The sequence below is a fragment of the Carettochelys insculpta genome, chromosome 11, assembly GCF_033958435.1.
Source record: "Carettochelys insculpta isolate YL-2023 chromosome 11, ASM3395843v1, whole genome shotgun sequence".
NCBI classification, from domain to species: domain Eukaryota; kingdom Metazoa; phylum Chordata; order Testudines; family Carettochelyidae; genus Carettochelys; species Carettochelys insculpta.
In genome coordinates, this window is record NC_134147.1 from 37,533,585 (window position 1) to 37,557,910 (window position 24,326).

Here is a 24,326-nt window from a genome sequence, read left to right on the forward strand (position 1 = left end):
TTTGGACTCTCTCTAATTTGTCCGCATTTTGTTTCAAGTGTGGCACTAAGAACTAGACACAGTACTCCAGCTCAGGCCTCAAGCATTAAGGTATGTGAATTTAGTAGTATTAATTCTTTATCAGTTTACACCAACAAAAATATGATTTTTAAGTTAATTATGGAGGTTTTCACTTGTGAAGATATTTTAGGAAATGAAATTCCCTGTGTAACAGGGTCCACCTGGCCTTGAGCGCAACTCTGTGGCCAAGGGTACCACATACCATATTGTCTATTGTCTTCCAGATGCTGGGGGTGGGATCTGACTCACCCTATCCAGGGTGCTATCATTTCCTCTGATACGCTTGTGGCAGGGCCTGGGTCTTGCTCATGTCCAAGCTCAGCTCACACTCCAAGCTGTCCAATGGCACTGGACCCCCAGGCAGCATTGAGATCTGCCTGGCTCAAGCTCCTGAAGGGAACTGGCTGGCCCTAGCACAGGACCCTCTTTTATATTAGCCTGCTGGGCCCTGATTGGCTGCTACAAAGAGCTGCTCTATCCTCCCTGGAGAACTTCTTCTCTACTCATCTCACTGGAATGGGGTAGGGCGAGGCCTCTGGCCTCTTATAGAGGGTATCAGGGCTTAATCTACCCCATGTAAATCCTCAAAACTCAGATATTATTGAAACCAGATGGATGACTTAAAGGGCAAGCCCACATAATATAATATATACACTCAATTTATTTTTAATATATTATTCTTCCAATGACACTTAAAATTACTGCAACTTGAATGAGGCAAGTAAAATGGGAAAGATCTTCAGCTGATGTAAATTGTCATTGCTCCACTGAATTCAATGAAGATTTATTACCTTAGTCTGAGAAAGTACGTCCTATATTTTCTATTTTTTTTTTGGTTGACTTCTTTGAAAAACACAATCTCCCTGTTTCCTGTACATTCTGTAACTCAATTTGTTTCCTTTTTCTTTGGAGTGAAATTTGAAACCACAAAACAAGACAGTAAAAATAAATATATAGGAAAATGCAATAATCAAACCATGAAATTTGCCGTGGGACTCAGGTTTAGGTAAAGTACAAGTGGAACATCTCTAGGTCAGCAACATCTGTGGTCTGGCATAATTTTAGTTAGCCAGATAGCCACTTGTCATGAGAGTGGCCAGGTTTCCTGTGGTTCCATAAAATTTGTTTACAGTCCCCAGTCCTGGTTCTCAGTGTTTTTTGCTATTATTTAGCTCTAATTTACCACTGAATTTCTTTTCAGAGCCCAGTAAGCAGTGGAAATGTTGTTAATGTTGCTAGACAATATTGACCTCCAGCGATTTGACAAATTCTCTGGTTTGGCACTGGTCAGGTCCCAAGGATGCCAGACTATAGAGGTTTAAACAGTACCTGAAACTACTTTTTTCTCATTTTTGGAAAACAAACAGATCCAAAATAGTGCGTGTTCTTTTAGTGTGTGAAAAGATGGGTACTGTGACCACAATTCAGAGCAAACATGTTCTTCTCTCCTAGCTGCCCTTTCACTCAGGAATTGCACAGCTCCTTTCATGCCATGTAATGCTCGATTTTTCTATGCATTTTATTTCTTACTAGATGCAGCTATGCAAACAAGAGTGCTGCTTTCTCTAAGGTAGGAGTCCATTTCCTACCATCGGGGGAAAACTGACAGCCAGTTCTTCACCCCTACACAATTGCAGAAGTTCATGCTTATGGAGGGTAGCTTACGGAATAATGCAGTCTGCACAGCTTTTTTCTGTAAATGACAGGTAACTTTGTCCATTGGGAGAAGGAGGGGTGATTCATGATTTCTATTGATTTCTATCTTCTCTGGAGCACTCAGCAAAAGCGGGTGGGTATCATCAACCATTTTTTTTTCAGTTCCTCTCACAACTTGGTTGTTACTTAGGGACTACTGTAATATACATGATTACTGCTGAAGGCAGATGCTAACATTGGCTTTCCATGGCTGAACTCAGGCACAGACTTGTTAGATATAAATCAAGAATTCTGGGCTATGGCCTCTTTGAAGTTCTCTAATATCCCATCAGCCAAGCAAGAAACGTGCTACACAACAGAACACTGCAACTACTCCATGATCATGCTAACTGTAGCTCTCTAATGTAGTTCTCCAGAGCCCAACTGCCAGATCGAGGCAAATCTAGCCCAGGGGGAAGGAGGCAGTGCAGAACATCTAATGATCCACTCAGTGGCTGAGAAGGGAGTTGATTTCCCCAATGCATAATGATAAGAATTCATGGCTGTGTAGAACAGGAGGACAATGGCTCTTTTGCAGCTCGACAGCCCAAATGTTGGATCTAGCTCTCAGGGTAAGGCAGAAAATTGAAACAAGCACGTTTTTATGCACGTTTGTTTGCAGAGGGAATTATTTCAGATGCATGGCACACATTTCCATTCTGTGACCGGGGTAGTTAAAAAAACAAAGGAATTAAAGAGTCTTACTCCGTGTAACCATCAGTGTCATTGGCATTTTCTGTACAATTGTTCGCAGCCTTGGAAATGCTGCAAAGCAGCAATAATCACTTCGACTGTCATTTTCTTCCACATTTGCAAAGTAGAGGTCTCCCTTAAGACTCATGGTAACCCGTTCATCTTGTGGAATATGTTGTAAATCTAGCAAGAAACATAATTATGGTATAGTAATAATATACAGCCTCTCCCCCTCCCCCATATGACTATTCACACATCTTGTCATACGTTCACTTTTCAATGCAAAAGAGGAAGAGGTGTGACATAACCATAATCTCTGTGCCCTTTTACAACCATGTGAATGTGAGTTTATGAAGTAAGAACCTAGGTAAACGTTCTACAGAAAAAAATGAATTCTCTGGAAAGCCCATTTTGGTCATGCACTTTAAGTTTAGAATTACTTGGGGATGATAAAGTGAAAATCCCATCAGGTTTCAATGCATCAAAGGCTTATACCTCTGCCATAAATGTCCTCACTTCTAGATTTCCATTGTGCACAGCATAAATTTATCTGCCCTGTACCTAAACCTTATAATATGTAATTCCTAGTCCATGCTAACGTTGTGTTGTCTCACCGTCAAACCAGCCAAAAAGAATGAGAGCAGTTGCCTGTCTAGTCTGAAACCCTTTCTCTGACAGTGTGTAGGTCCTATGGTGAGATCAGAGACCCATCAAAGTTAATGGGAGTTTGCCATTGACCTTGATGTGGGCAAGATTTTACCCAAGACATGTAAAGAATGTGGCAAAATCCCATAAATTAGTCAATTGTGCAATAACCAGGTAATAGAGAAAGATTATGCCTAATCTTGTAAATAAAAGGCCTGCTATGTGTTGTGTCTCTATGAGTTACTTACCAATGTTCATCCAATAAATATGCAAAGGTGGAATTCCTCTGGGAGGATTACAGTGCAAAACCACAGAATCACCATACTCTACCTCCAGTGGCTTGATTTTTTCTTTTGGGAATTTAGGTACACCTATGACAAAAACAAACAGTTTCATTCATTTATTTATCCTTTTTTCTTCTAAGTGCCCATCTACCCCATTTCCTTCCTATTTGTTCTCTGTATTAACTACTCTTATTTAATAAAAGCACAAAATAGCTAAGTATTTTTAAGAGATCATAAAGACAAGATCCTAGCAAAAGAGTTTGTACTGGATGAGCCCATGAAATCTGGGACTCGCTGGTCTGGCAATATCTGTGGGTCACACCAGAAAGCCCCAGTGCCTGGGAGTGGAGTGAAGCTCAGAGTCCAGTAGACACAAGCCTCAGCCAAGGCTGGGAAGCCACAGCTAGGCCAGCAACAAGGGGACTGGCCAAGGTGGGGCTAGGGAACAGTGGGCCATGGCCAGGAAGCTGTGGTGCTTTAGAGTCACCTTTGCTTCCCTCTTTCTTGGTTATGCATAGCTGCAGGCTGACTCTACATTGTTGTTATGATCTGATCTTGCTGTCCTTGAACATGTAAGTAGACCTTTGATTCACATGCATACTTTCTTAAGGATCTGACTCTTAAATACAGACCAGTTGAGCTAATAGTTTAGGACCTGATCCAAGGATCAGATTTCACTGAAGTCAGTGGAACCCATGAGAACCATACGTACAATAGAGGAACAGCAACCTGCCCAACTGAAAACCAGCCAGCTGCAAACAGAAACAAAAGTCCATATCGTGTTTGTCAATCTCATGCATGCAGCCCCACTGAAGCCAATTGTATTACATCCACAAGTAAGGTTAGCAAGGTTTGATGCTGGAACAAGCATAAAGAACCCACAACTCAACAAATTCCTTTGTTCAATGTGATCAGTCTTCAAACAAACTAAGTTGGGACTGTTTCAGGGCAGGTACTAATTACTGCTTACGTCTGAGGCAAGTTAAAACTGGTGCCAATTACAGTTCTGTCATTTCAATATGTAATAAAGTAAAAGAATGAAATAATTATGGCCATTAAAAGAGCCAAAGGGAAACATGACAAAGTGCCAACTTGACACACACGTCACTCATGGGAACTCCCATGCAGAATATTTGCATATCATAATACTTTTTAAATGTCAAAGCTCCTCTCTGAGATCCTCAGCCAATGTAAATCAGTGTAGCTCCAACATAGTCAATGGGCCTGTGATGATTTACACCAGCTGAGGATCTGGTTCCCAGTCTAAGAGTAGGTTACAATTGAGAAACTTAATGACTATTGAGGATTTTGCATGCAAATGTTAAGTGAGAGACTGAGAATGTGGCCTGTTTCACTGCATAGAGAAGCAGGAGCTAACCTGCTTTTTATGTGTGTGTAAAGGGGAGAAGAGAGGGTGAATGCCACATACTGTGAGTAAGTAGCTGTGGCATGCTGTGCCTATCAGAAGAGTTTGAGTTACAGTTTCTCCTTAAATCTCCATCTGGTGTGACTAGCTAGTGACCTTCAGAAAACGTTCCCGTAAGTGGCAGAATGTAGCTGGACAATCCTTCATCTTGTGGCTTTTTTTTTTTTTTCCCCTGACAAGGGATTGTCTATTCCAAACAATTATGACATGATGTTGAGTGCTTTGGTAAGAAGTGTCTACAGTTGTCACTGGCCTAAGGGAAGATATTAGTCTGTAGTGTGAGATTAAATGAAAGGAACATTCTCACACCTGCCACAGCTCATGAGATGTTATACACTGAGGCAGCATTTAGCTTAGAAGTTCTCTCATCTTTTTATCAAGGTCACACTATCAGTTCTTTCCTGTCTGGTGAATGCACATGCTCTCAACCCTGCCCATCACTGTCCATGCCATGCTAGTACAGACCCAAGTCATTAATTTCCATTATTTCAGTTATCAGTATACCCAGGGTATAGCTGGAAGAGAAGGTGCTTAGTACAACCATCAACCCAGCCAGCTCCATGATCTATGCAGCGAGATGCACTCTTAGCATAACATTATCATAAGGACTGGCTATGTGATATCACCCATAAGTGCATATATGTGTATAACTTTTTGTAGTATTCATCATGTTACAGCTTGGTTATTATGTAATTGATTGAATCTAATTTGTGGCTGATCACACAATCTATAAAAATTGCACTAAACTGGTAAGTGTTCCTGAGCTCTGTGCAAGATGTACTGTTTGATAGCCAATTTTGAAATTGCACAGACTTCTCCATACAGCACGTGGATAATGTGACATCTGAAATCAATCCATCTAATTGTCATGACATCTTCCAAAAAGGTCATGTCAATCTTACATGCAGCTCCCTACCTATGGCCATAAAGAGCAGGACCAGATAATCTTTCGTAGTTCAAGGTATTCCATCTCACATTTTCATTACACTGGGAGAAAAAGCTTATATAATGGGCCTCAGAATGACTTGTTGAAATGCCAGCAGGTGGATCCTATCCAGGCACAGACAATAGATTGGCAGGAAAAAAAAAAAAAAAGAGAGAGACACGAGATGAAAAATGGCCTACTACTTTCTGCCTGTTATGGAGACATTTTCCAAAGCTCACTATGATATATAACATACACAGAATAGTCTTGAGAAAGGTTCCTCATGGCACATTTTAATCCCTGCCATAGTAATACCTTGTGTTCTCTAATACCACAATGTCATTAAATTGTGGGACACATGAAGATCAAAATTATATTGGCTTGTGCCCAAGTTCACAGCTTGTGATGGATGTTGACCAAGTAGGTGACAGATCATTGTTTTCAGTGCCTGCACCCTGTTGTGAACCTGGGCTTTAGCCAGCCCCTAGAGTGACTTACAACTTTAATCCTGAGTTTTCCAGTAATGTTTGGTCATAAAGTTGTAAGTCACTCATAAACTCAGGATTAGAGTTGATAGTTTGGAAAGACTGCTGATAAATGGTGCAGGGAAGAGGGGAAAATTCCATATATAGAAAATTGAAAATCTCTGAGGAGGAAGGAGGGAATTTTGTGATTACTGGCTTTAGTAACATATTGTTTTTAGCACTAGCCCAGAATCTGTTCAGTTATATAAGTTGCGTCACTATACCCCAGATTTCAGTAGGATTAGTCCAGATTTGCTCAAAGTTTCTTCAGTCGGGGGTGTGGAAAACAAACAAACACACACACACACAGAGCCTGTGCCCCTGGTGACACAGCTATGCTGACAAATCCCCAGCACATGAGCAACTATACTGACAGAAATGAAGGGTCCTGTGGCACCTTATAGACTAACAGAAAAGTTTTGAGCATGAGCTTTCGTGAGCACAGACTCACTTCATCAAAAGAATGCTTCTATCAACAGAGCTGAGGTGTTCCGACACACACTCCTCTTTGGTTGGTGCAGGCTGTAACTAAACCAGCAGCTATGTTGGCATAGTTATACCGACATAAGATCCATCATGCAGACATACCCTTACTGTACATGATAGCAGAATTTGTCACACTATTTAGAGAGGGGTGCACTTAAGGTGCCTGGTTCTACTCACACTGGTTTTACACGGTTATATCTTCACTGTCTTTGTGGGTTTACATCAGCATAAGGGAGAACAAAATCAGACTCCTTGTTTGGGTTTTGGATTTGAAGGCTGCATGGGAAACTAGCACTGAGAAGCTGTGCTGGAGAGGCATGCACTGAGGAGATTCTCAAATGCAGTTCCTCTGGTGAATGAGTCCGTCTATGAAAGTGTAGAACTAAATATATTCCATACACAAAAGGAAACATTCATGGGTTTATTCAAAAACCTTCATAGAGTCATTCACTGTCTGATTCGCACAGATTTGTACCCACTTTGGACTAGACTAATAAGAGAGAGCAAGTGCGTGGGCGCGCGCGCGCACACACACACACACACATTGTTGTTGCCATCTTGCATAAGAATGGCTAAGAGAACAATGAGCAGGAGAGCTCTATTTCCTGACAATCCCTACTAACCAGAACATTCCTTAGCCACTGATAACCAGCAGTAAATAGAGCAGTCCTAAGGCTGTGTTTTTTTGTTTTTTTTTATACCAGGGATCAACCCAGTGTCCAGCAAACCAGAGTGACAGAAATGTGACTTACAGCGTCCTTCCACTTATCTTGTGGCTAAGCCAAGGCACAGCCTCAGATATATCTCAGTGTATCAATTTCATTTCTTGGCTTGCACAACTCATTTCTTGGTCAATTTATTTTCATGCTGTACTTTTCACATTGCAATTTTAAGTGTTTTAAGGAAAGTGATTATGAATACATGGTAGGTGGATCTTGTGCACATTTCACCACAGAAATGGGCTACGTCTACACTAGCCAAAAACTTCGAAATGGCCATGCAAATGCCCATTTTGAAGTTTACTAATGAAGCGCTGAAATACATATTCAGCGCCTCATTAGCATGTGGGTGGCCACAGCACTTTGAAATTGACGTGGCTCGCTGCTGCACGGCTCATCCAGACAGGGCTCCTTTTTGAAAGGACCCCGGCTACTTCGAAGTCCCCTTATTCCTATGAGCAGATGGGAAGCTATAGAATATGAAGTGCTATGACTGGTGGCACTGAATGAGCACCACTGCGGTTTTAAACACAAAAGAAAATCTACAAGTTTTTTGAAAAATGCAAAGCAAAGACACTACAATGGCCATTTCAAAGTTTTTGGCTAGTGTAGACATGGCCATGGTGTTGCCTTTTGAACAAGGTTTACATTTCTAGTCCTAATACAATTTCTCTGACACTGGACACCTTCAATAACTAAAACAACAGATTTTGAAGTTCAGTAGTACATTGGTTATCTGACTGCATCTTTTCTTTTTATAACCTTTAGTATATGTTAAACTATACAGTAATCCATACTTGCTGTTTTTACGCTTGCCTGTATATGGACACTAAATATACACATATGCTCCAATAAAGCTGAATTGAGATTCTGTTATTTTTATCAGCACATAGAGAAGAGATGTGGTGTTGCCTTTCTTTAAATGAAGTGTAACATAATAAATAATTTCTGCTCCCTTTTCCATTGCTTTGTTCATGTGACCAGAGTGTTTAAACTCTTTTGTTCGACTTGTCAGCAGCAACTTTGCTTTCCTTTGAAACCCCACACTCTAAATGCACTTCTCAAGTACACATGTACAAACACTCGGTTAATATAATGTATGCAAAATAGCATTAGATAGTCTGACTTTTTTAACTTTTAGAGGAAAGGTAACTCACCAAGCAGTTCACATTTCTGTCAGAGCATTTCCAAACTCCACATCAATACTATGAATGATTATGGTGATCTCACCTGTACCATTCCCAGCTGCATAAATTCAATTAATTCAAGTTCTTCTGCAACAGTAATGAACCAACAATTCAATGTTGTGCAAGAGTGGCTTAATTTACAGCACCAGCAGCTCTCATTGATATGAATTTAGGTAGTAAAGACTTTAGAAAATCTGGTTCACTTCTACTAATCAGAGAATGCTAATTTACTTTACCATGAGTATAGCGTGTACTTAAATGAAACAGCCGTATAGCCAGGGTTCCTATAAAAGAAAGCCCCACTTTCAAAAGCATCCTTCTTGGAAAAAAAATAGGAAGAAGGGTGCTTTCAAAAGAACCCTATCTACATGTCTGTTTTGCATGTCAAAAACAGCTCTTCTGGAATGGTGTCTATTGTTTTATGCAAATGAAGTGCTGAATATGCAAATTAATTCCTCATTTGCATTTTGATCCCCTGCTTTTGAATGCCTGTTTTGAAAGGGAGGAGCCAGTGTAGACACAGTAAAAGAAAAAAAAAAGAAAAGAAAATCTTCTGTTCAAAACCTAAAGCACAAACAAGGTTTTCATAAGCTGAATCACTTCACTGTTTGAGAAACAAACATTCTATTATAGTTCTTGATCAGTCAATAAAGGCCATCATTCTTACACTAGAAGCCACTATCTCTTACTGCAGTGAAGGCACAGGGCTTGATAAATAACATGTCCTGCCTCAACTCAGGTTCCAAAATCCAAGAAATAGGTGTCAGCTAAGGGCCCCTCCAGCACTTTTCTTGTGAGTAGTGGTACCAACCCCAGTGCCCTGGGCAGATTCCAAAATTAATAATTGTGTGCTGCCTAGAGCTTTGAATGGCAATGTTGCTCTTTTCACCTTACCCAGAACTGGGTGACATTAAACAACTACCATGTCCCCTCCAGTAATAAATGATCTTTTTATCTCTCACCATGACATTCAGTTTATGTGAAAACACAACTTCCTGTCAAACCATTACGCAGTACTGATGAATTATATCCCTTCAGGCAGCTAGAAATTCCTACACATACACCTTTATCTGGCTAGCTGTTGTATACAGAACACTTCTCAAGAAAAGCACCCATAAAAAGCTGATCAGTAGAAAAGAAACCCAGGGAGATTCCTCTTGTGGATTTGATTTCAGAGTGCTCTATCAGAAAGAATCTCCCTGAAAAAGAAGTTTCCCAGATTCCATGAAATCCCCCAGGGACTTCACTGTTTCTGGTTTTATGCAGAAGGTACTGTGGGTAAGGGCACCAGTATAAAACCAAAGACAGATAGAAAGAAATGGTTTGTTCCTACAGAACAAATATCAAGAGTTTGTTGGAGGATCTGCCCCAACGGTGTACAATTTTTATGGTTTCTCTGTCCTTGCTCTGGGGCTCCTTCCCAGGTTTTGCTATCTTCTGAGACCACACAGTTCCAATGCAGCCATGTTGCCAGGGTTTTCCTTATTTATGGCTGCCCTTAGAACACTTCCAAGCTGTTCCTTGGTATAGAGGAAGGGCTCCAGGTCTGTTAAGTGCTTTGGGATCTTTTGATAACAGGAAGCTATAGAATATGAAGTGCTACGACTGGTGGCACTGAATGACCACCACTGCAGTTTTAAACACAAAATAAAATCTGCCCCAAGTTTTATGAAAAATGCAAAGCAAAGGCATTAAAATGGTAATTATTTTCATAGCCTCAATAGAGAAATAATAGGCAAGTCAAAGTAAATCTTTTTTCTGCCACAGAACACTCAATTCTCAAAACAGGGTTAACAGCTCTGCTGATTTATCCTCTAGAGATAAAGCATGGTGAATGATATTTTGCAAGTATTAGTAAATAATAAATGTTCTCCAAATTAAGTAGCTGCAAAAATGTGTATAATTTACCCTGTTTCTTTTAAATTCAAGTGTTTTGGGTATGTTCCTTAGTATTTGTCCTAGAAAACTTAGATGGTGCTAGTGGTTCAGTAGTAATATCTTGAACTTCTGTGATATATACACAAATTTGGAAATTAATGCCAAGCAAAGTGCAGCTGAGCATGCTGTGGGACAAACTTTATGGGTCAGTGATGGGGGCAGAAGTCCTACATCACAGCACTGCATCATAATCAACAGCAAATGAGTATGAAATAGCAATGGATATGTTAGACTATCAAATTAGGATCCCAAGATCATAGTGGGTTTTTAAGATGATTCACTGTTCAAAATGTCTGATATCAGTTCTGAGGCCTCTGAAAAGTCATCACACAGGGACATTACAATTCAAGTGGATAACCATTTGACACAATATTACTATCTTGTAGCATGCTAGTGTCTGAACATAATACGATGATACCATTTTACAATGTCAAACTGTTACATTGCAAGATACCCATCAAACTGAATCACAAGTTTAACAAATGTAGTGCCACAAGAAGTCTTAGACAGAAAGACAGGCATTTCTAAAACAAAAGGATGTATGGATTTTATGGTTAAATGGAGAAAACCTCTGAAAGTTTCTCAGGGCTCCGTAAGAGACATGGAGGGTCCCAGGGAAAATATATGACACTCTGCAAATTAATATCTACAGCATTCTCTTTTTAGGCTATCATCATGGCTCTTTAGAATAAATATATACCACAGCATGCAGGGTATGACAACAACCTTCACTTTTGTTATACTGAGATAGCATCCAAGACTTTCTCTGTTAAAATTTTTACTAATATATCCTAACTATAAAAAAATAAATAAATAAATAAAGTCTTTAAGCATCAACATCATTAAGCAGAATTATTGCAACTGTAAAATAGCCAAATGTAGCCTATACCATAATCCCAGCCACTTGTACCAGTATCCCACACCACCTTGTATTTGCTGAATTAAACCTAATGTGCAAGCACATAGGAAATAGTTGTATGTCTTAATACAAGCTAGGGAAGGACCTTCAGGGATCAGTACCTGGAATGGTAGTATCCAAAAGAAAAATTAGAAAGGAATAGAACAGCAGGCCAGGGAACTGGTACAAAGTGGCTTTGAGTGATATGTATGGAAAATCATATACAATCATATCAATAATGACAGCGCTACTTGAGGGCTTTTTGTTTTGCTAGCTGAAATGCGCAACTTGTGGAGCATTCCTTCTGCTTTAGGTGAATGTAACATCACTGCACAGGAATGTTCTTTGGAGACTGGAATTGTATCAAACCTCTTTTCCTGTAGCACATTAGTCAATCTGACTGACATTGCCTACAGGCTGCATCTCCATGCTCTGGCACCCTCAGGACCTCAATGGCCCCAAATTAGGGATTTTACTGCACCAGGGGACATTAATGACCCAGTCCTTGGCCAATGCCTCTGGCCCCAGCCATGGTTCCCTGGCTCTCCGGCTGCAGCTCACCACTAGAGCCAACTCCCCAGACATGCACAGGTGTCAGAGGACACCAGACACTGGTACTCCAGCTTCAGCCCCACCCAAGTGCAGCTGCCAGGAGACACCAGCACCCCAGCGATGGCACCAGCCCTGAGTGGCTGCCGGGGATGCTGGTTCCAAGGCTCTAGCTCCAGCCCCATGTGACTACACCCAGAGATGCCAGCACTTCTGCCCCACATGGATATCTGGGGGATACGGCACTCTGGCTCCAGCCCCCTGTGGCGTTTCCAGGGGTTGGTCCTGTGGCCCCAGCTGCACTGCCCCCAACAGGGCTGCCAGGAAGCTGTCTCAGCTTTCCTCCTGCCCTTGCACTTTGTTTCAGGAGCATCCCTGGTCCTGCCTGACCAAGGATGGTGCTGGACCAAAGACTGATGGTTTTAGCAGGTGCAACTCAGCAACAAAATTAAACAAACAATTTTATTTGAGAAACTTACTTGGAACTATTAGTTCAATTTCTTCTGACATGGCAGTTCCCAGTTCATTTGAAGCATAACAACGATATTTCCCTTGAAAATCAGATATGATCCCCTGATTTTGGATCACAAAGGTTCCTGAATTGTTGGATGTAATTATCCTGGGGTCGGATAGTAGATTGAATGGTTTCTCATCCTTAGTCCAATTAAAGCTGAAAGGTTATACAAACATTAAACACATGGACTTGGAAAATAACATGGTCCAATATAAACATAATGGCAATCAAGGACCCAACCCTGACTCATTGCAATGAATAGCAAAATCCCCTTTGACTTTCACAGTACTAGGTCAGGTCCCAATAGAAATGTAGCTAACATTAGCTACTGGGCATATGCCCCCTATTAAGCACATTGCTTTGAGATAACAGACTGTGACACAAAACTATTAATCCCAGGCTAAAGACCAGGACAATAAATGAAAGTCACAGTCTCAAAATATTGGCCACCTTTAAGCAAACTACAGGATTTGGATTAGAACCAGAGCTGTGAGATACTTCATGCTATTCATGAGGAGGGGTGCATGCAAACTAACATTGGTTCTGGCTTCTGTCAATTACAAAAAATGTAGTTGAATCCACTGAGTGCCCTTAGGTTTGGAACATAAAATGAGATGTTTCAAGTGTTTCTTGGTTTTGACACAAGCCTCAGTTTTGGTTTGTTTCTGATATTGTTTTACCTACTTTGTTTACACATAACTCAGTCCAAGCTGGCTTGAAACTAGACTAGAGGTTGCAATTCCCTAGTCCAGCATCCTCACGACCTGACTGCTCCCAAACGAGGGAATTTGCCAGACGAAGGGAGGTTTTACCCTGCCTCTCCAGGCCTCTGTACCTCCCTGCTGCCAGCTCTGTGTCCAACTCATCTTCCTGCCTTCGTTTTAAACTCTGTTTATTTTGAAGAGTAAAGAATTATCAAAGCTCTACAATCAGAATTCTGTAAACCTAAACAGAAGCTCCAGCTAGTCAATAAATCATTTAATCCATGTTGAACAAACAACCTGACTTGTAGAATTTCAGAGAACAATCTATTAACAAAAACACAAATGAGTAGTAAGTGTATTTGATGCAAAGTATTATCCTGTGCATTTAAAAAAAGTGGTGTATTAAGTGCATACAAATATCAAATTAAATTTGAATGTGAACACTTAGCACTTAATGAAAGGAAGCAGGTACCTGGTATCCTTTGATTACCATTACACACCTCATAACTTTTTCAATAGAGATCAGTCATCCTTCTACAACTCTATGGGTATATTTGAAAAATGAAACCTTTCCAAACAAGAACAGGCATGCTAATCTCTGTTCACGGAGTGAGTGGAAGGGATCAAACAACAAATGTGGGTGGCTTAACAGGGAACACAAAGCTTAACCTTTCCCCCAGCAGATTGGTGTGCATCAATTCTTCCTTTCCCTGTCAAGGTAAAGCAATGTTTAGACAATAGCTAACACAAGTGGAAAAGGAAAACAAGCTTTTGATTATTCCTCTAGTTTAAAGAAACACTTACGTGGGTTGTGGGTTTCCTTTAGCTTCACATTTAATTGTAAAGTCTTCATCAAAAGGATATGCGACTTGGGTCCTAGATTGCTCTGTAATTGTTGGAACCTGTGGAACTGAACAAAGAACATTTGATTAGATCAAGTGCTAGTCAAACAAAGCTAAGTGCAGCTCGCTCAGGTTATTTAAAGTGACAATGTCAAGGTTGCCAGACCCCAATACTTTATCCCTGCACACATATCAGATGTACCTTTATAAATATTCTCCTGAGGATGAAAACATGGTCAGCATTGTGAAGTGAGTGTTTTAGGTGTCTCAGAATCGTAAGAGAGGTTGAACAGCACGTGTCTTCAGTCCTTCCAGACATAGAATATACTGGGATGGATTAATAATATGGCTCTTGTCATACCCTCCTCATTCATTGTTCCTCTCCCAGAGGCTGCTCCAAAGGACACTGAAGCCAGTCAGTATTTTTCCACTGATCTTTATGGGCTTTGGGTCAGATTCCTGTAGAACAGTGATTGCAGCTATATGAGCAGAAAAGATTCCACTCTGCCACTTCTACATTCTTCCCACTAAGGCACTGTAATTTGGTCTCCAGTAGGAAAGCATAACACATCAAGAGCTTGCAACATAGTTGGTGTTTCTGCTTCCATGTCCCTGAGTGGCTCTGGCTCATAGACCTATAATAGAGACCACAACCTCTTCCAACATAAGCTAAAGGTAGCAAAAGCAGAGTGAAATGCTCACAACAGGGCTGAGATCTGATTAGTCTTCTGTGAGTTTGTGGGGGGTTTTTTTTTACTAGAATATACTTTCCCCTCACTATTAGTGAGTCAAGCAGAAGGCAAATCTTCAAATATACCAAATATGTGCAAAATACATGAGGATCTCAAGAAAATGGAATATGAAGGATTATATAATTCACATTTTATAGACACACAATTAGTAATATTTGGAATGTTTCTATTGTGAGTCATAGCTCAGCATTATAAAAATGATGAGTTGTGACTCAGAATAGAAGTATTCTCATAAAACCAATTATTACCTATGCCTTGTTTGCTATAGCATTAACCTGTTTCATGCTGGACTGAATTTAACAAGTTTAAAAAGAAGATTAATATAGTATCCTGGTATGCACTAACCTCTCTCTCTCTCTCTCTCTCTCTCTCTCTCTCTCTCTCTCTCTCTGTGTGTGTGTGTACACACACAGACACATACTATGGTAAATCATTCTTGCATTGGGTCCACTATGGAAATATGATACTATTTGCATTCATCTGCAGCATGAATGTGCATTATTACTATGCAGATAGCAAACCATTGATGTTTCACTGAATTTTCTATGAGAATTAGAGTGATGAGTAACAGAGGCACACAATAGAGAATGTGTTCTGCACTTTTAGCTAGGATAACAGATCATCTCATTGTTATATACAACCAGAAGGAAAATAGGCATGATCTCTGGTTTCCCTTTCAAGTTGAAGTATCATTGAAGCTCATAGCCCCAATAAAATGTAGCCTCTTGCTGCACCATGTGTTATTGAACACCTTGCCTCTCTACTGAGTCCACCCATTCCCACTAGCTTATAAATATTCAGATATAATTCCTTTTTATTAACATATAAATGTTTAATTCCAACAATTAAGGGACAGATGGTTCCCCAGAGATAGTCTTTACATTCAGATGAAAGGGCAGGGAACCTGTCCCAGCTTTGACTACAAATTCAATCTTGTGCACAGCTGAATGAAAGGATTGCTTGGGTCTGTATGCTGGTTCTAGTCCCTTGCAAAGGAAGGGACTGCCTCCCTGTACAGGTGTGTAGAGCTAGCCAGTCACGGGAGTATATGCTGTAATCCTTAATAAGTGGAACTGGACCTGCTGTGGAGGATTCATGGCGTCACTCAGAGTTCTTGCTGGGGTCTCGGGGGAAGGCTGTGCCTTAAAGTGGGCCAGTGCCCTAAAGTCATAGACGAGTCTTCCTCAACATGCTTTGAATTTGCTTATAGCAGCATTTCTTACACTATGTTCCACAGACCACGGGTGTTCTGTGAACATCTCACAGGTGTGCCGTGAACATCTGACAGTTTTTTGATATCATACACCAGTGTTTCCTAAATGATATTCCGCAAAATGCTGGGTTCTGCAAAATGAAAATTAGAGTTCTGTGAGAAAATTACTTTATGGCTCCAGAGCTGCATACCACTTTTTAAAGTAGCTCTGTTCCCTGACACTGCTGAAACAGTAGAACTAAATTTCATTGATTTAACAGTTGGCAGGGTGGTGGGAGGGATCCAGCCATTAAACCAATTAAATTTAGTTTCATTATTTCAGTGGCAGCAGGAGAGGGAGCTGCAGACAGCCCCTCACTTGCCTCGCTACCCTAGTGCCCACAGCCCTCCAGTGGGCATGGCTCAGCTCACTCCTTCCAGCGAAACATCTCCACATTAGCCTTCCTTCTACCGGATATATGTGGCCAGCTAGCGCAGGCTCCCCAGCCAGCACTATGGATGGGCTAGTCCTGATTTAGGAATGAGGCAGATTAATCCTGAAAATAGAGCAGCAGATTTGGGGCTGAGAGGAGTTAAGTATGCAGAAGGGGGGTGATTTCAAGGATGGCAGTAAAGCCTGGTCATAGGGGGGTGGATTGGGGGCTGAGGAAAGTAAAACCTGGAGATGGGGAGTGGGTTTGGGGGCCAAGGGGGTAGAGCCTGGGAGTAGGTTCTGCAAAATTCTTTTGAGTTTAAAAGGGTTCTGTGACAAATTAAAGTCAGGAAAAGCTATCACACAAAGATGGTATATATTTTATGTTATTAAAAGTAGATAAAATCTTCACTGCCTTCAGTTTGTTTTTTCTGTATATGTTGCTGTTTTTGTTTGCTTTGCTTTGCTTTTTGGTTTGAAGCCTATTTTTTGCAGAAAATTTTCATTAGTGATGCACATAAAAATATTGTTTGGCATTCCCTGGTCTCAAAAAGATGAACAAACATTGACTTATACGACTCTTAAGGTTGCAGTGTCTGAGGTACAGATCCAAAAAATAAATCAATAGTAGTTAGACCCCTAAATAAATTTAAGGATCAGGCACTGAACGCCTAGGGGAAAAAAGCCCTGCTTGTTCTCTTCTTATGAAAATAAGTGAGACAATTTATCTAAACACAATATTAATGGGATAAGATTTGTTTTACAGTTTTATATTGTGTAATCAGACATATTTATTTGCCTGCATGAAATGCAATTTGGGGGATCAGTCTTACTCCCCTTGCTCCTTTACCTAGATGCACTGACCCCAGTGAGATTGGTCATTCATGAAGTTCATTATATATTTTACACATGCACTGAAGAACCACTGGCAAGGTAAAATATTCTGTTTGATGTGTACCAAGGCTAGACATGAGTGGAGTTGCTACTCTTGATAGCTGCATTCAAGTGATGGGAAATATTCTCCTGGGATAAAACTATTCCTAGAGATCCACACATGAGCTTTTTTGAAAATCAAACACCAGGTTACAAGGCAAATAAATAAATAAATGGATATGTATATGAGACAAGCTGCAGAAAGACTTGAGAGATTTATGTATAGGACAGAAATGAAATTTTTGAGCATGCCAGAGGGTAGGATCTCAGAGGTCAGTGATGTGGTATCTAGATCAGTTTACAGCAGCAGCTAAATGGGTCTGAAGAAACTAAATTACAATTTTATCATGCATAAATTTCAAAAGACCACCTTAAGGAAAAATAAAATGTAAAATGGAATGTCTGAATCAGTGGGAGAAAGAAAGGTTTTGTTGGTTTGTTTGTTTGTTTGCGGGTGTGGAAGGTGGGGGATAAGAAAGCAGAGAATTCCATGAACAGCCACGACTCACCTGATAATGGTATTTCAATTGCTGCTGCTAAATTTAATACAAAGAAAAGCAGACATAGGTTGATCCTTTTTGTGTTTAACAGAGTCTCCATCCCGCTTCTGAAAACAGGGACTCCAAGCAGAATGAATGTTTTTCTCCCACCAGTTCAACTCAGATGTAAAGGTGTGAACTTGCAAATCTAGTAAAAAGGAGTAACAGTCATATAAGCTTACTATAGTAACTTGACTTTAATGAAGAAGTAAATTAAAGCAAAGCTCAAGAGTTCAGAGCTAAAGCAAAAAAGTAAGCCTATTAAAGGTATATTAAATTGTGAAGTTCCCCCCCTTGCTTTTGAAAGGTATTACAATAGAATTATAGCAACAGAAAAACACATATTCATTGCAGTTATACCACAGAAATCTGATATTTTTGCACTGCACTTAAGAGCAGAGACTGGTATATTTGCAATCATTCCAGTTTGTATTTTTTTTCTAATGGAGAACATTGCTAGTTGGAAAGCGGTGTAACAGATCCAGTGAAGGAGATTCTGAACTCTAGTGACCCTCTTTATAAGTTTCATATGTTCTTTATCTTTTATTTATTCTTAAAACAGGGCATTTAAACAAATACATCTCATTACTATCCTAATAAACATTTGCTTTTCTTCCTTAATTATAATACAGGTTGACCCTCTCTAATCCAGAACTCTCTCAGCCAACAAACTCTGTAATTCAGCATGATTTTAGTTAGCCAGGTGACTGCTTATCATGGGTGTACCCAAGTTTTCTGTGGTCCCATAAAGTTTGTTTACAGCCACCAGTCCTGGCTCTCAGCATTCTGTGCTTTTAGTTAGCTCTAATTTAAGCCTAAATGGGCTTGTCTACACTGCTTCCCTACTTTGAAGGGAGGATGGTAAGAGGGTGTCAGGAGATTATTAATGAAGTGCTGCGCTGCACATGCAGCACTTCATTAAGCTAATTCTCTCCCGCGGCAACTCCGAAGTGTTCAACTTTGAAGTGCCGGCTCGCATATAGCCGCAGCTCGCCCACTGATACTTCAAAGTGGAAACTGTGGCAAATTGAGCAGCTTTGAAAGCTTCTGACTCAAAGCCACGTAGAAAGTACAAATTTTGACTGTGTTCTGTTTAGAGGTTTGTGAAGGAGGAAAAACAATGCACAAGTGAAAGTCAGGGCATCTGAATTCTGGTAAAGTGAAAACGGAAACAAATTTTACCGGACCTCTGAAAATTCGAAGCGCTGTTTCACACTTGAAATAGTCTTTGCGAATACTCTTATTTAGCCACAGTATGGGAGAGACAAAGGAAAAGTCTAACTGCTAAACCTCACACCAACACCCCAATCTCACACTTCTGCAGGAGAAATGCACTTCTTAGAGGGTGCGAGCAGTTGTCTAAACATGCTAGCACCTAAGTTCCAGAACACTTGTAAGACTTTGACCCGGGTTCCCCAGAAATGTGAGAACAGTGTCCTGGAGCATTTCAGCAGAGCTTAAGCGCAGCCACTTTTCAATATTTACATGACAACAATGTATATTACATCCACTAACTTGTATTTACAGGGATGTGTTCTAACAGTCCAAACCATTGAGAAGATTCAACAAGCCAACACATTTTAAGTCAATGGGCTGGCAAACTTAACAGTCAGTCAATGGCTGCCCACCACTTGTTAATGCAGTGCCAGGTTTCCCTCCATTCCTTGCCCTGCTCACCACTCTCTGACTTACGATTACAGACAATCAATCCAAGACCTTAATCAGTGCTAGTTACAACTCAAGTATGCCCTGCTTGCAATTTCAGTGGTCAAAAGAACTGCAGTTTATGCTGTGACAAGGCACCTTCTTTGCTGCATCAGACATAGTGATGAGGAGGAAGGGGCTGGAGGGAGTGGAAGTCAAACATTTCCACTTCAGAGAGTTTTTATTCCTCACTCAGGTTTCTTTTGCCGTACTTAGAAAGTGGGACCAGAGTAAGCTCACAAACTACTCTTCAGCCAAATGGAGAGAAACGAGTTCATGACTCGAAAAGGAAATGCCCTACTCTCCTGCTTTTCTGGGATATTGCCTTCTTACACTGATTCCGAGTGATGGCCTAGAATACATTATTTCTTCCCTAGAGCAAGTCACTTGAGACTGGGAGGCAGATTGTGACTCTCTAGGTAACAGCAGGCTTCCTGGACTACTCCTGGGGCATTGTGATTGCTTTGCCCCTTTATCAAAGCACACTACAAAAGTGATGACCTAGCCCTGTGTGAGGTTCTCCTTTGGGGTTAAGAATATGACTCTGTTCAGCTGCCTACTGGCAGCCACTCTTGCACAGTAACGTGTCACGTCTAAGAAAGGATGTGATAGGGCAATCTCTTAAAAGCATGTCTCTTCATACATGCCCTTTTTTATCTTGGTCCATCCCCTTTCTGCCCTGAGCTCTGAACACTAAGGTAGTGATCAAACAGGGAAGTATGTCCACTAAGGGGGAATATTCTCACAAATACTGACAAACAGACAGGGGATGGCTGCCAACTATTAGGCAATTTGCGTGGTTGTTATGCAGTAGGCAGCCCCATCATGTCTCAGGCCCATGGTTAAACTAGACATCCTTAGCCCCTCCCACCTACTTTCTCACATCCACCAATCCAAACATTCCACCTTCCAACCACCTGACCTAGAAAGCCCTGAAAACCTCCAGATGACAGAACATCCAGTTTATCCCCAAGTTTTCTGAAGCACAGACTCTTAAGTCGGCTCAGAAATTTATGTCAAAAGCACATAATTTGTAAAGGCACGATTTAATTCATTAAATCATTCACACAACATTTTTCACGTATAGCTGCACAATCCTGGCAGCTATGAGCAGGATTTTGTGCCATAGTACAATGGTCTCATGCTGTCTGCTGTGTGCCAAGCAAGGATTTGCAAAATCTAGGATTCGGTACACTTAACAGCTCGAATCACCAAGCTGGTTCCTACCTCAGAAATGTACTCTTTCCAAAATAGCGTCTTGCTACCCTTTGTCCTTCAGGAAGGTTTACAACAAGAGTCTGCACTGAAGGACCTGACTTGGAGGAACAGTAACACATTGTGTTACAATTGCAGAAGGGATAAATCCACCGGGACTACTTTTTTGCAAGAAAATAATATGAATGTTCTGAATATATATTGTACATATTTTACATGCCTTATCTTTTTTCTGTATCCCTCTATTTTTTCCTTTCTCTGCCCGAGGCTTAAAGCAGGTAATTTGAATTCACTGCAGATAATCATCCACAGTTCCTTACCTGCAACTCTTTATTTATAATGCTGTTCAGTTAATAGTAAATACTGATTGCTTTAAGGACTGCTCATTTGTTTGCTTAATGAGATGTCCTCTACTTACAATGAACAAATCTTTCAACATACCAGTTTTATTAAGGAACCAAGAAGTATTAGTTTTCCATATTGTATACAACCCTTTCCAAAAGCATGTAGCAAAAAATATTCAGCAATCATATAGCAAAGAAAATATTACATTTCCATTTGTCTCCTGAACATAGGGAGCAATTTTCACTACATGTAATTACTGTATTCAAATAGCTTATAAATACTAACAGAGTGACAACCAAAAAAGCTCAACATACTGCTCTACAGCTACCAAATGAAATTATACTGTACAGCTAAATACGTCGTTTTTGTTTCTGGTTGAAATATTTAAATCTCCATCTTTACATTCTGTACAGTACAGCAAATGTTAATGAAACTATTGCATTCTATAAGCCTCATGTTGGTTTCAGAGATGACCTTTTAGTTAGCTAGGTTCAGATTTAATTCATCAGCCACTTATATGTTAAAAGGTTTTTACATAAAAGTCAATGGTAATTAAAAAGTAAAGTTGTCAGGCATGGCTCCAGAGATGAGATGGGAGAATAACCTTCTCTCTTTCCCTCTTTTCTTCTCTCCCCCAATGAAACCGATTATTTAATCGATTGATGGTGATTACTCATTGTCAAGTATGATCATCTTCCATGGGAACTGTGGATTCTCAGGTGGCTGATAAGGCCTAGCCTTGAACCACAAGTTCTATTACGGGGAGGACAGATGTTTGCAGGTAGGCAGGAGGCTGCTGACCATGACTGAAAACCAGTCTCTCCTTCCTCCTCTGCCTCTTGTCCTCCTCAGCTTGTCAGTGGGCAAGTTCAAAATGTACAGGGCCATCTTGTAGGATTTCTGTCCATTTCAAGCAATCCTTGGTGAGGGTCTCCCAAGTGTCAATATTGCACTTCAAGTTATGCATCAGCACGTCCTTATAATGCTTCCAGTGTCCTCCTACGTTACAGTACTCTTCTTTCAGCTGACAGAGAACAGAACCCGTTTTGGGAGGGAGTGGTCTGGCATCTGGACAATGTGACCAGTCCAGTGGAGTTGTTTATAGATGAACATTGTCTCAGTAATGGTGGCCTTTGCCTCTTTCAGAACATGAATGTTGGGGTGCCTGTCTTCCCATTCGATCTTCAAGTTCTTGTGGAGGCAACTTAGGTGATGCCTTTAAAGGGCTCTGAAGTGATATCTATAAGTTGCCCAGGTTTCAGACCCATATAACAATGTTGGGAGAATAATGGCTTGGTAAAGAAGAAGCTTGGTGTTTGTTCAAAGCTTGGTGTCTGTTTGAAAATTAATTATATAGTATGTGGAAAGATAAGTGGACTATATAGCACAAGGGCTCAACGAGATACTGCTAGTTTGTCTTAAACATGATTATAGACAGAAGAGATGAAAATACTGCTTCAGGCAACTTTTGTCCACACCACAAAATAGCCATCTCTGATGAAAAGCCTTGGAACACTTTGGTATTGACACAATTGCAAAACTCTTAAATGATATTTACAGTACAGGGCACGTACCAGAAGACTTAACATGATGTGTTTTTATTGCCTTGCCAAAGAAAACATGTACAACTGAATATGAACAGCATAGGACAATCAGTATCATGAGTCATATGACCAAAATTCTTTTGAAGATTATTATGAACTGGATTCAAAATCAAATACAGTCTGAGATCTCTGATAAACAATGTGGATTTGTGAAAGAGAGAGGTTCTGGTAACGCAATCTACATTTTAAGGCCATTAATCGAAACAGCACTGGAAGTTCAAAATGACATATATTTGTGCTTCATTGACTACGAGAAAGCATTCAACAGAGTAAAACGTGAAGAAATGATAAAACAGTTGGAAGAATTGATGTAGATGGGAAGGATTTGAGGATAATTAAAAATGTCTACTGGGAACAGACAGCAGCCATCAGGGTCAGAAAAAACCTTAGTAGATACGTGAAGATAAAACGAGGAGCGAGACAAGGTGTGTTCTTTCACCTGATCTCTTTAACTTGTACAGTGAAAAACTAATGCTCAAAATAGAAGGTCTGCCAGGATTAAATATTGGAGGATGTAACGTCAACAATCTGAGGTATGCAGATGATACTGTTTTAATAGCAGAAAGTGAAAAAGATCTTCAGGAACTGGTTAATGTTGCCAATAAAGAAAGCGAGCTGAAAGGACTCAAGCTGAACATCTCAAAGACGGAAGAAATGGTTAATATGGAGATGAAGGTATTGCCAACATGTGAAGTACTAGCAAATGGAACATTTCTTTGTCAAGTGACTAAGTTCAAGTACTTAGGATCCTATATCTCATCCGATTGTAGGTGTTTAACTGATGTGAAATGCAGAATTGCTCAAGTGAAAGCAGCATTTCAGAAAATGAGAAGCATTATCACAAACAGATCTTTATCATTGGAGGTTAGGAAAAGAGTGCTGCAATGTTATGTAGAACCAGTCCTCCTGTATGGATGCGAATCATGGACTATCAGTAAACAAGTTGAGAAGTATGTCAAAGCCACAGAAATGTGGTTTTTAAGAAGGATGTTGTGCATCTTATGGATGACCAAAAGGACGAATGAGTCTGTCTTAAATGAAGCCAACAGCAAAAGAACACTGTTAAATAGGATAGGAACAAGGCAGGCAAAATTTATAGGCCATATAATTAGAAAGTCTGCACTTGAAAATTTAGTGACAACAGGAAAGTATAATGGAAAGCAAGGATGAGGTAGACAGCATGAGGAAAATATTGGATAGTATCACTTCATGGTTGCATTGCCACAGTACTGTAGAGATGCTCCAGAGTACTCGTAATAGACAGGGGTGGAGGGCCATGATCTCCTATGCTAAGCAGCATGACACGAATGAATGAATGAATGATGAAAAGAAAACTAGTGCCGAATTTCAGTTATGACAAAAGTAGAGATGCAGCTATGCTGATAAACCACACAGCACCCTTGCCCACATAATGGCTAGTTTTAGAAGAAGATTTGATTTGATTAAGATAGATTAGATAGATTACATAATAGCCTCCTTTTCTCACATTTTGGGTATCTCTTTGTGACACCATCAATTCT

At 40.3% G+C, this 24,326-nt stretch overlaps 1 protein-coding gene across 5 annotated transcripts in view; it reads right to left on the reverse strand.

Annotated features, from left to right (window-relative positions):
- Positions 1-24,326, reverse strand: part of CHL1 (cell adhesion molecule L1 like) — a 200,602-nt gene that overhangs the window by 71,263 nt on the left and 105,013 nt on the right. For all 5 annotated transcript variants that reach the window (XM_075004833.1, XM_075004829.1, XM_075004834.1 and 2 more), the window contains 5 exons: positions 17,909-18,086; positions 14,052-14,157; positions 12,509-12,699; positions 3,342-3,464; positions 2,461-2,631 (listed from right to left, as the gene is read on the reverse strand). In XM_075004833.1, coding sequence (XP_074860934.1) covers positions 2,461-2,631; positions 3,342-3,464; positions 12,509-12,699; positions 14,052-14,157; positions 17,909-17,999 — 682 coding nt within the window. In that variant the 5' untranslated portion in view covers positions 18,000-18,086. The remainder of the gene's footprint in view (positions 1-2,460; positions 2,632-3,341; positions 3,465-12,508; positions 12,700-14,051; positions 14,158-17,908; positions 18,087-24,326) is intronic.